At 37.6% G+C, this 14,167-nt stretch overlaps 1 protein-coding gene across 1 annotated transcript in view; it reads right to left on the reverse strand.

The window, feature by feature from the left end:
• Positions 1 to 439: 439 nt before the first annotated feature.
• Positions 440 to 14,167, reverse strand: part of LOC135196306 (C-type lectin domain family 12 member B-like) — a 95,403-nt gene continuing 81,675 nt past the window's right edge. Inside the window, exons 3-6 of the mRNA XM_064223013.1 lie at positions 13,107 to 13,278; positions 9,772 to 9,963; positions 6,462 to 6,535; positions 440 to 2,523 (exon numbers count right to left, since the gene is read on the reverse strand). Of these exons, the coding sequence (XP_064079083.1) occupies positions 2,368 to 2,523; positions 6,462 to 6,535; positions 9,772 to 9,963; positions 13,107 to 13,278 (594 nt within the window). The 3' untranslated portion in view covers positions 440 to 2,367. The remainder of the gene's footprint in view (positions 2,524 to 6,461; positions 6,536 to 9,771; positions 9,964 to 13,106; positions 13,279 to 14,167) is intronic.

The following is a 14,167-nucleotide window of genomic DNA, read 5'->3' on the forward strand; positions in this document are numbered from 1 at the left end:
AATTCAGGATAAACTACTTGACTGGGATTCGTCAGCGCACCTCACGCGGCGCACTGTAGGTATTACTTAAGGTTCTTTGCAGCATCCCTTCGGCCATTAGCTGCAACCCCTTTCTTTCCGTTTACTGTCCCTCCGTTCATAATCTTACTTCCAACTTACTTTCCACCTCTCTTAACAATTGTTTCGTGTTGCAGCTGCGAGGTTTTCCTCCTGTTACAACTTTCAAACCTTTCTTCTGTCAAATTTCCCTTTCAGCGCTGAATGACCGCACAGGTCCCAGTGCTTGGTCATTGGCCTAAATTCTGTATTCTTTTCCATTCCATATGAGTGCGCTGTTATCGGAATGACGTCAGTAATGGGATAGGTTTCCCTGGTTATGATTGTATTTCAGTATTTCTAGCTTTGCTGTTTAAAGAACGGGAGAAAACAAACAATAAAATATTTTAAAGACAATTTTATATATCATATCACTGAAAAAACCAATAATTCTTACATCAATTTTCCTCGCATTTATTTAGCACATTCATGATTGCATGACAACACCACTGCATTATCAGCTCCTGCAAGAACCGCGATAAGGTACAATGTAATGAATCAGAACCTACGACAAAGTTGCGCTCCATTGTGGGACAATTTTTTTTTATCACATAATTTATACATCTTTATACATCCGATGACTCAATTGACACACTGAGTGAATAAAATTAAGGTTGGAGGAGGGAAACAAAGCATACAAACACACGAGATAAAACTGTGAAAAAAAAGGGAAGCTCGGTGATAGGTGGTAACCTTCAATGCAAAGAAAATACAATATTAGATGTATCCTAACTATTCCTATGGTGCCTTCCAGACGTAAATCTGATTGATTTTATTATTATTACTACCAAACTCAGATTCATTATTGGTCAGTGCTTCAGGCTGGTTTAATATACGCATGATTTTTCATGTCTACTTTTCAAGAGTTTATTGTCTTGAAGCAGAATGATTTGGAATTGTACAAAGGCCTATGTTTGGATGTGAGTCTCAAAGCATATTTGTATTTGATGATTACCCCCGAGTATTCAGTTACCCAGTTACCAAAATTTATCAAAGTAACCCAGGTATGTTGTATGTTGTGCATGTGAGTCTGTTTGATGATTACCTCCGAGTATTCAGTTACCCAGTTACCAAGATTCATCTAAGTAACCCACGACGGAAAGTAGAGTTACTGAATCATGGAGTATCTCCATGTTTATATTTTCATTTATCCGTTTGGTTTTTCATTTATTTTAAAAATTGCTGATGATAATCTGATCCGGAATGTGGAGGATAATAAAGTTTCCCATGTCAGTAAACATTAGCAAGGATAATATTTTACAGCCTGCAGTAAATACCGCATCAAAGGGCGGATACTTTGCAACATTTAATGAATCAGCACAAATTTTGCAATTTCCTAGCTTATCAGATTTACGTGTGGAGGGCAGAGTCGGTTTAAGGTAAATAAATACACTGAAAATATTTTTTTTATATGTAAAAATAAAAGATTTAATTCTGTGCAAGAACATTTAAAGTTCGAGAGAGAGAGAGAGAGAGAGAGAGGAGAGAGAGAGAGAGAGTGGAGATTCTGAGAAAGAAAATAAAGCCCCCACTGTTTTTACTAATTGCATTAGAGAGCCCTTGGAGCCACACTCCTCCTTTTGCTTCTGCTGACGAGAATGAAAAAAAAAACTAAAAAAAGCTAATTAGAAAAAACCTCAACAGAACAGCCTCTAATGTATTAAAAGGACGAGCGATGCGGAAGTTTTATACTGGATGGTCTGGCACATTGCGAGCTTATATTTAGAGAGAGAATTTACAGGTGAAGTTTTTTTTTTCTGAATGGTTGATACTTCTTCACATACGGGTGTGTGTACGAATTATACACACATGATGTTGTATCTAGATTATATATATATATATATATATATATATATATATATATATATATAGTATATATATTACAAAAAAAAAGTTAACACAATTTCAGAATTTTTGGCACCAACATTACTAAACAATTGCAGCGAAATGGCAGACTCCCTTACATGGCGCATGAATGAATTAAAAGTATCATAGTACATGAAACAGTCTTTGGTTTTCATCAGAGCCCACCACCAATCACCGACGAGTAACAGCGGATCGGTCTCCGCTGCAGTTCGAAAGGGATCATCCATAATTGTTGTCGCCCCGCTGTGTGCTCATTCCAATCGCTTGATTCGCATCATAAACCAGCAATGTCCAAGACGCACCAACTTCTTGACATCGAGATGGCTGGCTTTCTCTCTTCTTCTTCTTCTTCTTCCTCTTCTTCTTTCTTGGTGTACTGGCTTCTTCTTCTTCTTGTTTTGTTCCTTAGAAGAAGTATTGGCAAACGAAGTAGTCGAGCTCTTTGCAGTCGTAGTTGTAGGCTCTGTAGGCCCTCTGCTTGAAAAGTCCCATGCATCTTCCCGGGCCACTGGGTACCTCGTCATTCCACGTCTCTTTGCTCATATCCACTGGGATTCCAGCCTGGAAACAAACAAACATACCGGTTAACAAAGGCTCAAACAAGCAAACAAACAAAAATAAAGATATGCAGTCCAAGAAAAGTTGATTGGGTCTTTATCAAAGCCCCATTTTCCGGTATTGTGCAGAGACTCGAGGTGGAGAATTCGTATCAAGTCTAGATAGAAGGGTAAACAGAGATTTTTATACACGTCATCCTTGAACAAAGAAAAAAAAAACATTTTTTTTACTTGGAGTTAGTTGGAAGTGTTGAGGTCATACATATCTCAGTGTTAGACGTTCGGCCACCAAGTAATCATCGATAGCTAACTAGGTGAAGGAGAGTTATCCCATGTAAATTACAGAGAATTAGTATGAAATGTCACAACCTTCTCTCCGCGCGCAATCACGAAAATGCGACATTTCATATCAGGTCTCTGTAAGGGACAGGAGATAACTCTCCTTCACCTAGTTAGCTATCAGTGATTACTTGGTAGCCGAACGTCTAACACTGATATCTATCTCATATTTCCTCTAATTAGGGGTCACCGTAGGGGGCTAGCGCCGTTACACCGTAGGCATTACGAAATGGTGTTCGCAGGGTATCTAAGGCCCCTAGCTACATCCACATTTTAGCTTTTTCATTTACCCCAATTCCTGCTCGATTACTTTAGTGTCTTGCTGTCCTACCTCCGTACCGGTCACTTCCTGCCATGTCATATTATAGGATTTTCCCATTTCTTTAGTCCTACCTCCGTATCTGTTACTTCCTGCCTTGTCATGGGTAAATTATTATAGGATCTTCGGACTTTACTTTTCCGATCATACAAATTGATTATTTCACTGTTACTCCTGCCCACTCGGAGACATTTCCTATACTTTATAAAACTTAGGAAATCATGTACACACATACATACACACATTCATTTCACATGAGCAGACCATCTCAAAACGCTGTGTGTCATCGTTTTACCTACACAAAGCTTTTGTTTCACTTCAGTGTATTCATACTTGACTCAATTTCTCCCGTAGGGGGTTAGTGCCGTTAGTGCACCTCATTCGGTGCAATGTAGGCATTACTTAAGGTTCTTTACAGCCTCCCTTCGGGCCCTAGCTGCAAATACTTTCATTCGTTTTACTGTACCTCCGTTCATATTCTTTTTCTTCCATCCTACTGTCCACCCTCTCCTAACAATTGTCTCATAGTGCAAGTGCGAGGTTTTCCTCCTGTAACATCTTTCGAACCTTTTACTGTCAATTTCCATTTCAGCCCTGAATGACCTCATAGGTCCCAGTGCTTGGCCTTTGGCCTAAATTCTATATTCACCCCAACTCCGCAAAGCTTTCGTTTCACTTCAGTGTCTTCGTACTTGACTCGTTTTCTGTTCTGCCTTGGTCACATACACTATGCAGACAGTTTATTGAAGCTCATCTCAGCAGCTTCAACCTTATTATCTTACATTAAATTTCCGTAACTATTATCCAAACTTCCACTGCGTAAAGGAGTTCGCGTAATAGAGTCTTCGTGCATCCCAACCTTTGCTTTCAGAAAGTCCCCAGTCCGGATTCTTTGCAGTCACCCGTCGCCGTCGACCTTCTTCGAGATTCGTGTTTCGTGACTCGCCGCTTATTTCATCCTGCCGTAATTTTTATATTTATTCCAATTTACCTTTACAAATCAGATTTTGCATAACCAATCATTCAATAGATAGATAATTTAATATATATATGTATATTGTATACGTATATATATATACATATATATATATATATATATATATATATATAATATATATATATAGCGAATACTACAGGAAAATAATAGTCAGAAATCCAAGCGCTTGAATTTCTGACTATTATTTTCCTGTGGTATTCGCTTATTTATGAAGTCACGTGCATCTACAGTTATTTTTTAAGCATATATATATATATATATATATATATATATATATATATATATATATATATATATATATATATATATATATATATATATATATTATACACCCATCGATGGTTTATAATAAAAAAATGGGACTTCATTCTAATAAGTAAATGAAGAAAACCGCAGTTCTTAAATGAGCCCTGTTGGGGGATTATATACGTTTATTCCAAGAATACGCAGCCTACAGATTCGGTAGTCCCGAGTTCGATTTCCCGCTCGGACAACGTAGAATCAGAGGAATTGGTTTCTGGTGATTAGAAATTCAATTCTCGATATAATGTGGTTCGGATCCCACAATAAGCTGCAGGTGCCGTTGCTAGGTCACCCGTTGGTTGCTAGCTACGTAAAACTATTTAATCCTTCGTGCCAGCCCTAGGAGAGCTGTTAATCAGTTCAGTGGTCTGGTTAAACTATGAGAGACAACCTTTTCCAAGAATGCGCAGAACCAGCGGGATGGGATGATGATCGTCGGAATGGTCGCGTTGACCTTCAGATGTGTTTTTTGCGCGTTCCGTGGAGAATAATTGCAATTGTGCTAATGGAGACCAATTATACGAGTTCGTTGGGGAGTATGTGACGTCTGAGGCTGCTTTAGATGAATTCTGATGAGTGTTTTATGCTAATAAATGCGAGGGTGCGCAACGCGATCGTCGTCTTGCGCAGGCTCGGCTCTTCTTTTTCTCCCGCGCTCAGATACTTGGGATGTTGGTGTAGTTACACGAGAAGGGCGTCTCCTTGCTTTAAATAATTTTCAGAATATTGTCTTCATGGCAGCTCCGACTACGTGACCTTTCCATTAGCAGTGGGCATTCTATTATACATAAATTTTCTCTCTTCAAATGTCATGTTTTTTAAACGGTTCAGTTTCAAGTGAATTATTTACGAATATATTAGGACTGCGATGTTGTTGAATATTGCAAATTTATGTTCTCAAATGACACCCAACATACATATATATATATATATATAATATATATATTATATATCTATATATATATATATATATATATATATATATATATATAGATATATATATATATATATATATATATATATACAGTATGAGTGTATTTATTTAATTAAGCTTTAAATTACCTAATCCTCAGTCGTACAGTTTTAGTGGCAGCTGAGATTTGAATATTTCACTATCAAAAAGGTATGAGTAACCAGCTCCATACAATATCAATATCGATTGATACGATAGATTATGATTACCATTCATATTAGCAAAATCATATTTCCGGGCGCTTAATTGTATTACATGATTGTCTTTCCTCATTTATTTTCTTACTTTTTAGTTCTAGTGGAGGAGGAAAACTAGATCTGCCTTCCTGTTATTTCGGTATACGTAATGCTGTATGAGCAGCTGCCCATGAAACTTTAACCATGGCACGATTATGACCAACATTAAACTTTCAGTAAAATAAAAACTACTGAGGCTAGATGGCTGCAATTTGTTATGTTTGATGATTGGAGGGTGGATGATCAACATACCAATTTGAAGCCCTCTAGCCTCAGTAGTTCTTAGATCTGAGGACGGACAGAAAAAAGTGCGGAAGGACAGACAAACCCAGCAAAATAGTTTTCTTTTCAGAAAACTAATAAGGACAACAATGTTTTCGTACGTTTGGTACCGATCGCAGTAATCTTTATTTTTTAATCTCCGTTGGTTGATATTCACAGCAGTTAGAGTATTTTATTGATTTGTTTATATCTATTATTTGAATATGTCTACCAGCGCTTACAATTACGAAACGATAATCGGTATCAGTGGTGTTACTTTAGCTCCTATCTCCCGCTTGCTATTTCTTCCTGCTCTTTTAGTGTTATTTTATTCTAGAAGTAAGGGACTTTACCAGTTTGAGTGGGACAGAATAAAACTAGTTCCAGGAGCAATAGCAATAAGGAATCATCTGTTAGAAAAGGTGAAAAGTAAGTGCTACGTCGAAAGAAAAAATTAGAGGGCAGACCCACTTGCTACTTCTTGCTGATATATTTTTATTTCATAGGTACTTACCATAGGTCCAGAAGACCACACCCAGGAACCGTCAGTTGATTTGGAACCGCCAACCCAGAGGTACTCGGGAGCATCTGTAAAAGAATAAAAAAAAAACTATTATTATCAAATACTTTTGTAAGTTATTGAAGACGCCTTAGTCTCTCTCTCTCTCTCTCTCTCTCGTCTCTCTCCTCTCTCAGTCTCTCTCCTCTCTGCTCTCTCTCTCCTCTCTCTCCTCTCTAATATATAGATATAATTAATATATCTATAATATATATCTATATATATACATATAAAAATGTATATATTTTATGTATATATACACTATATACTATATACTTGATAGTCCTGTGGGCTAAAGCGTCATGTACGTCCTGAATTCTTGGTTTCCTTGGTTCGAGCCTATGAGCCGACAAATTTTTGATCAACTTAAAAACAACAAAATCAAAATGGTTAAAATCGCCCCCCCCCCCCCCCCCCCACCCACCCGCCCAGCGAGAAATTCCACCGGCTCCACCGTCACTAATATACGGGGTGTCCATAAAGTCCCTGTACCATTACAACTATTTATTGCTTGTAATGGTGCTGGGACTTTATGGATACCCTGTATATCATGATCATGAAGATGTTATTCATTATATTAAATATTTTTTCTTTTATGAATTATATTCACTATTATTGTATGACATTCCATTCCGTCCCTAAGTCGCTGTGGATATCATCACGAGCGAAGGAAGGGAGTGGCCCTCGCAACCGAACTCAAGACGAGATGCGAAACCGTTTTGCTTGAATAATAATAAATAAAAGGAGGGACGAAAGCTGCCGCCCAACGTCTGGCCACACATGGCAAGTGATCTCTGTCTCCGCCACTTATTTATTGGTTCCTTAGTGTCTCTCCTTTGATGTCAGACGAGGTGTGTTTGTTTATTTATTAAAATTATTTGTTTATTTTTTATTTATTTATTTATTTATTCATTTATATAATTGTTTGCGTTTTTTTTTTTTGGGGGGGGATGGCTTGGCGGGAACCTTACGCCGTTACCCATCTCAGTCTAGGCAGAGAGAGAGAGAGAGAAGAGAGAGAGAGAGAGAACGAGAGAGAGAGAGAGAGAGAGAACCGACTGTATTAGTTTCGATATGTTCTTGATTTATATAAAAGTCAAATTGATGAGTGGCTAATTGCTCCTGTAACTCAGCCAGAATGTCTGAGTTAATTATGCGTTTCCGTTGTGTTTCTTTGTGATCTGTTTTGTTAATATTTTGTCAATATTTTGGTTCACATCGAATAGCTTTGGTGTTACTCTTCTGAAGATAGGAGATAACTTGACAGTGAAAAAATAATATAACGTTGAAGTACACGTCAATCAGTAATCATTTCCCAGGGCCATTGTATAGCATTACAATTATACCACCGTTTATGAAAAAATGGCCATTGTATAGCATTACAATTATAGTACCACCGTTTATGAAAAAATATTATTTTAAAAGACATCACGGTAAAATCCCAAGAGATCTTGATGCTGACAGAAATAATTTTTATTTTGCGTGACTTGATGACTATATCAGGCGCAGCAAATTATTATTATTATATCTGCAGACTATATTTAATACAATAATGCAGTGTGAGGAAAAGAACTTCCTAATTCATCTTGCATAAATCTCAGGCTTAATAAACTTCCATTTGCTGTTTAACTACAGTTTCTGTCTAAAATGGCATACAATATTATTTTTACTCTACTTATTGATTTATGAAATATCTCTGACCCATTATCACAAAACGTTATATACAGGAAGATCCATTGTACGACGATATTGCTAATAGAAGGACCCATGACTTCCAGTCTTCTTAAAGAACCCATTGTCCCTTGAATTTATTAAATGTATGACCCATTGTCCTGCGAATTTATTTCCTACCCTTTGTCTTGGTGGACATACTTTCAGTAAGACCCATTGTCCACCTCATTTCACTGCTGCATGACTCATTTGTAACCCATCATCCTATGAGTTTACTTGCTATGTAGCCCATTATCCTATGAGCTTACTTATTTTGTAATCCATTATCCCATGTGCTTACTTGCATTGTAACCCATCATCCAATGAGCTTACTTGCTTTGTAACCCATTATCCTATGACTTATTTGCTATGTAATCCATTATCCCTTGAGCTTACTTGCTAGGTAACCCATTATCCTATGAGCTTACTTGCTATGTAACCCTTTATCCCTTGAGCTTACTTGCTAGGTAACCCATTATCCTATGAGCTTACTTGCTATGTAACCCATTATCCCTTGAGCTTACTTGCTAATGTACCCCATTATCCTATGAGTTTACTTGCTTTGTAACCCATCATCTTATGAGCTTGCTTGCTTCATAACCCTTTTTCCTATGAGCTTGCTTGGTTTGGAACCCTTTATCCTATGAGCTTACTTGCTTTGTAACCCATCATCCTATGAGCTTACTTGCTTTGTAACCCATTATCCTATGAGCTTACTTGTTCTATGATCTTTGATCTTGTGAGCTTACTTGCTCTGGGAACTATTGTTCTCTAAGCTTACTTGTTACACAGTCCAATTTACTTGTTACTCAGTCCATAGTCCTGCGGGCACACTAGCTGAATGACCCTTTGACCAATAAACATACTTGCTTCGTGACCTATTAACCTGTGTAGCTTACTCGCTGTATGTCCCCTAGCCCAGTAAGCTTACTTTGACCCATGAGTGTATTATTTTTTTTTTTATAAGATTCGCCTATCATCCAAGAGCTTGCAGATAGAACTAGTACTACTGTAGTTTATTGACTTGTTATCCCAAGACCTCATTTATGAGGTCAGTAATAAGGGATTTATCTATAAATGCATCATCACTAGCACTTTGTCAAACTAGTGTAGACACATAATCCTAAGATCTGTTTTGTGGACCCATATACTCAGGAACTGTTATGTATACCCATAATCCCAGGAGCTATTATGTAGTAGACCCATAATCCTAGAAGCTGTTATGTAGACCCATAATCCCAGGAGCTGTTATGTACATCCATGATCCCAGGAGCTATTATGTAGTAGGCCCATAATCCCAGGAGCTGTTATGTAGACCCATAATCCCAGGATTTATTATGTAGTAGACCCATAATCCCAGGAACTGTTATGTAGACCCATAATCCCAGGAGCTGTTATGTAGACCCATAATCCCGGGAGCTGTTATGTAGGTCCATAATCCCAGGAGCTAATATGTAGTAGACCCATAATCCCAGGAACTGGTATGTAGACACATAATCCCATGAAATGTTTTGTTGACTATTCACGCATTATCCTTATTATCCCCTGAACTTACTTGTGGTACTGTTGAGGTGGAGGCGGAGATCTCGGAGGCTTCGTGGGGAGGCCAAGTCTCCTCCCATCCTACCGCATTCTCTTCTGGCATCCTCCCATCCTTTCATCTCGGTTGCGGACAGATAGAAGCACTCTCCACCCACCTTCTCGAAAGGTGCGGGGCAGGAAGAATAGGCGGCGGCTGCCCAGCCAGCTGAGGAATGAAAGAAACCGGGAAAAATTCATTGTGAATGTAGTAATGTTAGATAATGAAAATGCCTTTGTTCTATAAGATTTCCAGTGGCTATGACAAATAATTTATTCATGATGATTGTTTACGAGAACATAATGTACATATTTAGCTTGCTAAAGCTATACTTAATTTCTAACCAAGATTTTCTGAGTTAGACTGAGTCCACCGAGATTCTAATCTCGGTCGACTCGGTTCTACAGTATATTCTGAAGACTTCATAGTACAATGAATATCCAAGAGAGTAATAATGTTTTTAATTTAAGGTATTCCTGAATCTTTATATCCCAAATAAATCACATGCAGTCTTCCAATATCATACTTTGCATCGTCATATCGTGCGCAAGTTCTGAAAAGACAGTGGCGTGTTTTCTCAAACGATTTACTATGTTTTTTCCATCTGTCCATCCGCCTGTGGTGTTTGCGCATGTTAACACTGCGTCCTGGGCTTTAAATACATCCTATTTCGAATATTAACGGTGTAATTCGCATACAGTAAATTATAAGAAAATTTTCAGTTGCAAATGTACTCCAAGATATCCTATTATTTACCTAAAACTTACACATAGCGTAACTATTTAAAGCCCGGGAAGCAGTGTTATTACGTCACATGAGTACCTATAGTTAACCTATTTTGAAGGAATTCCTGTGAGTAATACTTTATCAAATTTATTGATCGTGCTTATTGCTTTATTTCGTCTAATGTTATGTAGAATATTGTCACAAAAAACTCTGTTTCATTTGTTTCATTTAATTATTTCAGAGGGGTTATCGTTGCCTTTCAGTCGGGGAAAACGTCCAGGGCTTACGTAATCGTCCACCCGTTTTCCTTTAGGTAAGTTAATCGTTTTTCTTCTCATGCCCCGTGTCCTCGTGAATCTATTACATATTCTTTCGTTATTATTAATTTAGAAAAATCAATACGATTATTTAGTAAATCCGAAATTGTACTTTTTACTAACGCAATGGCTAGACATAATGAAGCACCTGAGCTGGTAACAAAAGTAACAATAGGAGAAGTAAAGAAAGCATTAAAAGTCATGAAAAGAAACAAAGTAGCAGGAGAAGATGGCCTAACAATTTATTTATAATAGATTTGATAGTTTATTAAGTTATGTCTTCTTTTTAATAAGTGAGATATCTTCTTTCTGCATTTCTCATTATCTTGTTGCGAAAATTTGCTCTGTGCTCTTTATAAGGAACCTTTTAAATACATTCGTTAATACTTATGATTCTTCTCATTGCTTGTTCAGTGTTTTAAAATATAGCTGCTAAAGTTTAGAAAAGCGCAAGTTAATGCCTCTAGAGATCTTAATACTATATTATTCGAAAAGGCGTGGGCTTCCTGAAGTGAATACCATATTCTACAGTGGGGCGGATGTGCTTGTGCCTAATCTCTTCTTCTTTTAGATATATGTCAGTCATTTCGAGACGTTATTTAGGACTGTTACTGGTCCAGCTGTCAAGGTATTCCCATTTTGATAAACGGCAAAATTTTTTATCATTCTCGTTTTGCGAATTATGTACAAGACAATTGTCTGTAAATGTCCAAAGATATAGGTGACGTCGTGGTGTGTGGAGATCTGCTATTACACGGTATAGAGATACATGACCAAATGTTGTAATTTTGCAACGTCATCATTCACGTCTCCCTCGTCTGCTTAAATGAACTCTTCATTGAAACACATTTTTGGTAAAAATCTCGACAGATTGATAAGAACTTTTAAGCCCTACATTAGGAAGAGTTAAGAGTTATTCGTTTGGAAGAGAGTGGATACTTTGTATATCCGGGTTCTGAAAAAGTAGTACAACATTTTTTGCCTAACAACTTTAGAATCATTTGGGTTTTGTTGACGTTTGCTGTAATTGCTATTTATTTATCCTTTAAGAAGTAAATTTGTCTTAAGGACGTTAAACTGCTTTGAGTTTCAAATCCACCTCCTTGTTGGGCAAGACCAACTAAATCGTATACAGCAGCACCTCAGAAAAATGACGAAGTATGTTAAGTAACAAAAAAACTATATTATTCTCAATAGTTATTAACCTGAAACAACTTGTATTTTACTCTTTACATTAAATTTACTCTTTACATTAGATTTACTTGAAAATGTACATCTCAGATGGTAGCATAACAACAAATCATAATATTGTAACTAATAAGTACAGAAGCCCATGAACCTGAGGTCCGTTAATTTGAGGGGTTACTTTTCCTTTTCGTCGACACTGACGCCTCGATCAAAGGTGTTTTGAAGTGTTTTCTTCCATCTGACTCTACAACCTTTCTAACAATTTTTTCTTAGTGAGGTTTGCCTCCTGTTACGAGTTCCTTGTTGGACGAGTCTGTTACATACTTGACTACCGATCTCAGGGTCTGGGCTCGATTCCTCGCTCTGCCAACAAGGAATCAGAGGCATTTATTTCTGGTGATATAAATTCATTTCTCGATGTGGTTCAGATCCCACAATAAGCTGTAGGTCCCATTGCTAAATAAGCGATTGGTTCGTAGCCACGTAAAATATCTAATCCTTCGGGCCAGCCCTAGGAGGGCTGTTCATCAGCTCAGAGGTCTGGTGAATCTAAGATATACTTCACTTCCTCCTGTTACACTTTTCAAACCTTCTTTCTGTCAATTTCCCTTTCAGCGCTGAATGACCCCATAGGTCACAGCGCTCGGCCTTTGTCCTAAATTCTTAGATTCTAGTTCCAATGTTGAAGTGTTCCTCCCTTCGTCGTACTCGCTATTAAATGCAGGATTAATAGAGTACAGGGTTAGACTGCTTCTTACCAAAATAGGACTATCTCGCCCATGACGTCACGTGGCTGATCTGACTGAGGTTCAGGTAAAAAAAAGTGAAGAACAAGGAAACTATCTTCCAGTAGTTGGAGATTCACGGGGACCTCTCTCACACAAGGTCGTAAAAGAGATAGGTAATGGGTGTGGGCAAACAATTCCTATAGTGACCCTTAAATTATTTGTTTTCCTGGTTTTCTTTTATGGCCACCTACCAATGACGTCACAAATGTGCGCAGTAACGACGGGACGCCTAACCCTGTACTCTTTGAATCCTGATTAAATGAAGTTTACAGGCTATAGACTCGATCATTACCTTGGTGCTGGTCTCCTTGGGGCTGAGGCTGTGGTTGAGGCTCCGCAACATCGGACCCACTGAACCGGCTGTACGCTTCCTCCAGTTGCTCCAGCCTGGAGTTGATGCTCTTGACCCGTCCGAGTTCTTCCGTCATTGCGCTGAGCTCTGCCTTGCAAGTCACCATGTCGTCCTGAAATGGTCAGGTTTTTGTTAGTCTAGTAAGTATTGTAATGCCGTAGCTGTGTTAGAGGAGGAAGGTGAGAAATGTGGGACTCTTATTTCTTCGTTTTATGTGAGTCGTGTATTTTTTTTTTTTTTAAATCGAAAATGTAATTTTGCCTAAAAGACGTTACAGTGTATTTTTAGCTGTATTTTGATAAAGTCTGCGTATGAGCTTGGTTATGTAATAAATATTATACATACACATATGAATGTGTGTGTGTCTGTGTAGTTAAAAACAGGGATTGTTAGTTTGATAAGTATGGTAATGCAGTAACTGTGTTAGAGGAGGAAGGTGGGAAATGTGGGACTATATTTCTTTGTTTTATGTGATTCAGGGATTTTTTTGTAATCGAAAATGCAATTGTGCCTAAACGATATTACAGTGTGTTTTTAGCTGTATTTTATTAAAATCTGCGTATGAGTTGGTTAGGTATAAATATTATACATACATATATGAATATGTGTGTGTCTGTGTAATTAAAAACAGGGACTTTATTTAAACAAGATGTTGTCTAGAGGAAACATGTATTCAGAAAAAGTTAAACATTTCCAGGGCTAACTGTTTTCATCGTCTGGTAGCCATAAAATGAGGTCCTGTTGTTAACTGTACAACTGTATTAATGTACGGAACAGTTGTGCAAGAGATAAAGTTTAGTACTCGTAAATATATGTACATTGTAAATGCACACATGTATATATATATATATATATATATATATATATATATATATATATATATATATGCATTAAGCTACAAAGGTCCTCTAATATCTAATTCACTCTACCTGTGTGGTTAAAGGCGCTTCACTGTACGTCCTGATTTCTTGGTTCATAGGTTCGTGCTCGGGAGCCGACGA

Source organism: Macrobrachium nipponense, chromosome 17 (assembly GCF_015104395.2).
Source record: "Macrobrachium nipponense isolate FS-2020 chromosome 17, ASM1510439v2, whole genome shotgun sequence".
Classification (NCBI taxonomy): domain Eukaryota; kingdom Metazoa; phylum Arthropoda; class Malacostraca; order Decapoda; family Palaemonidae; genus Macrobrachium; species Macrobrachium nipponense.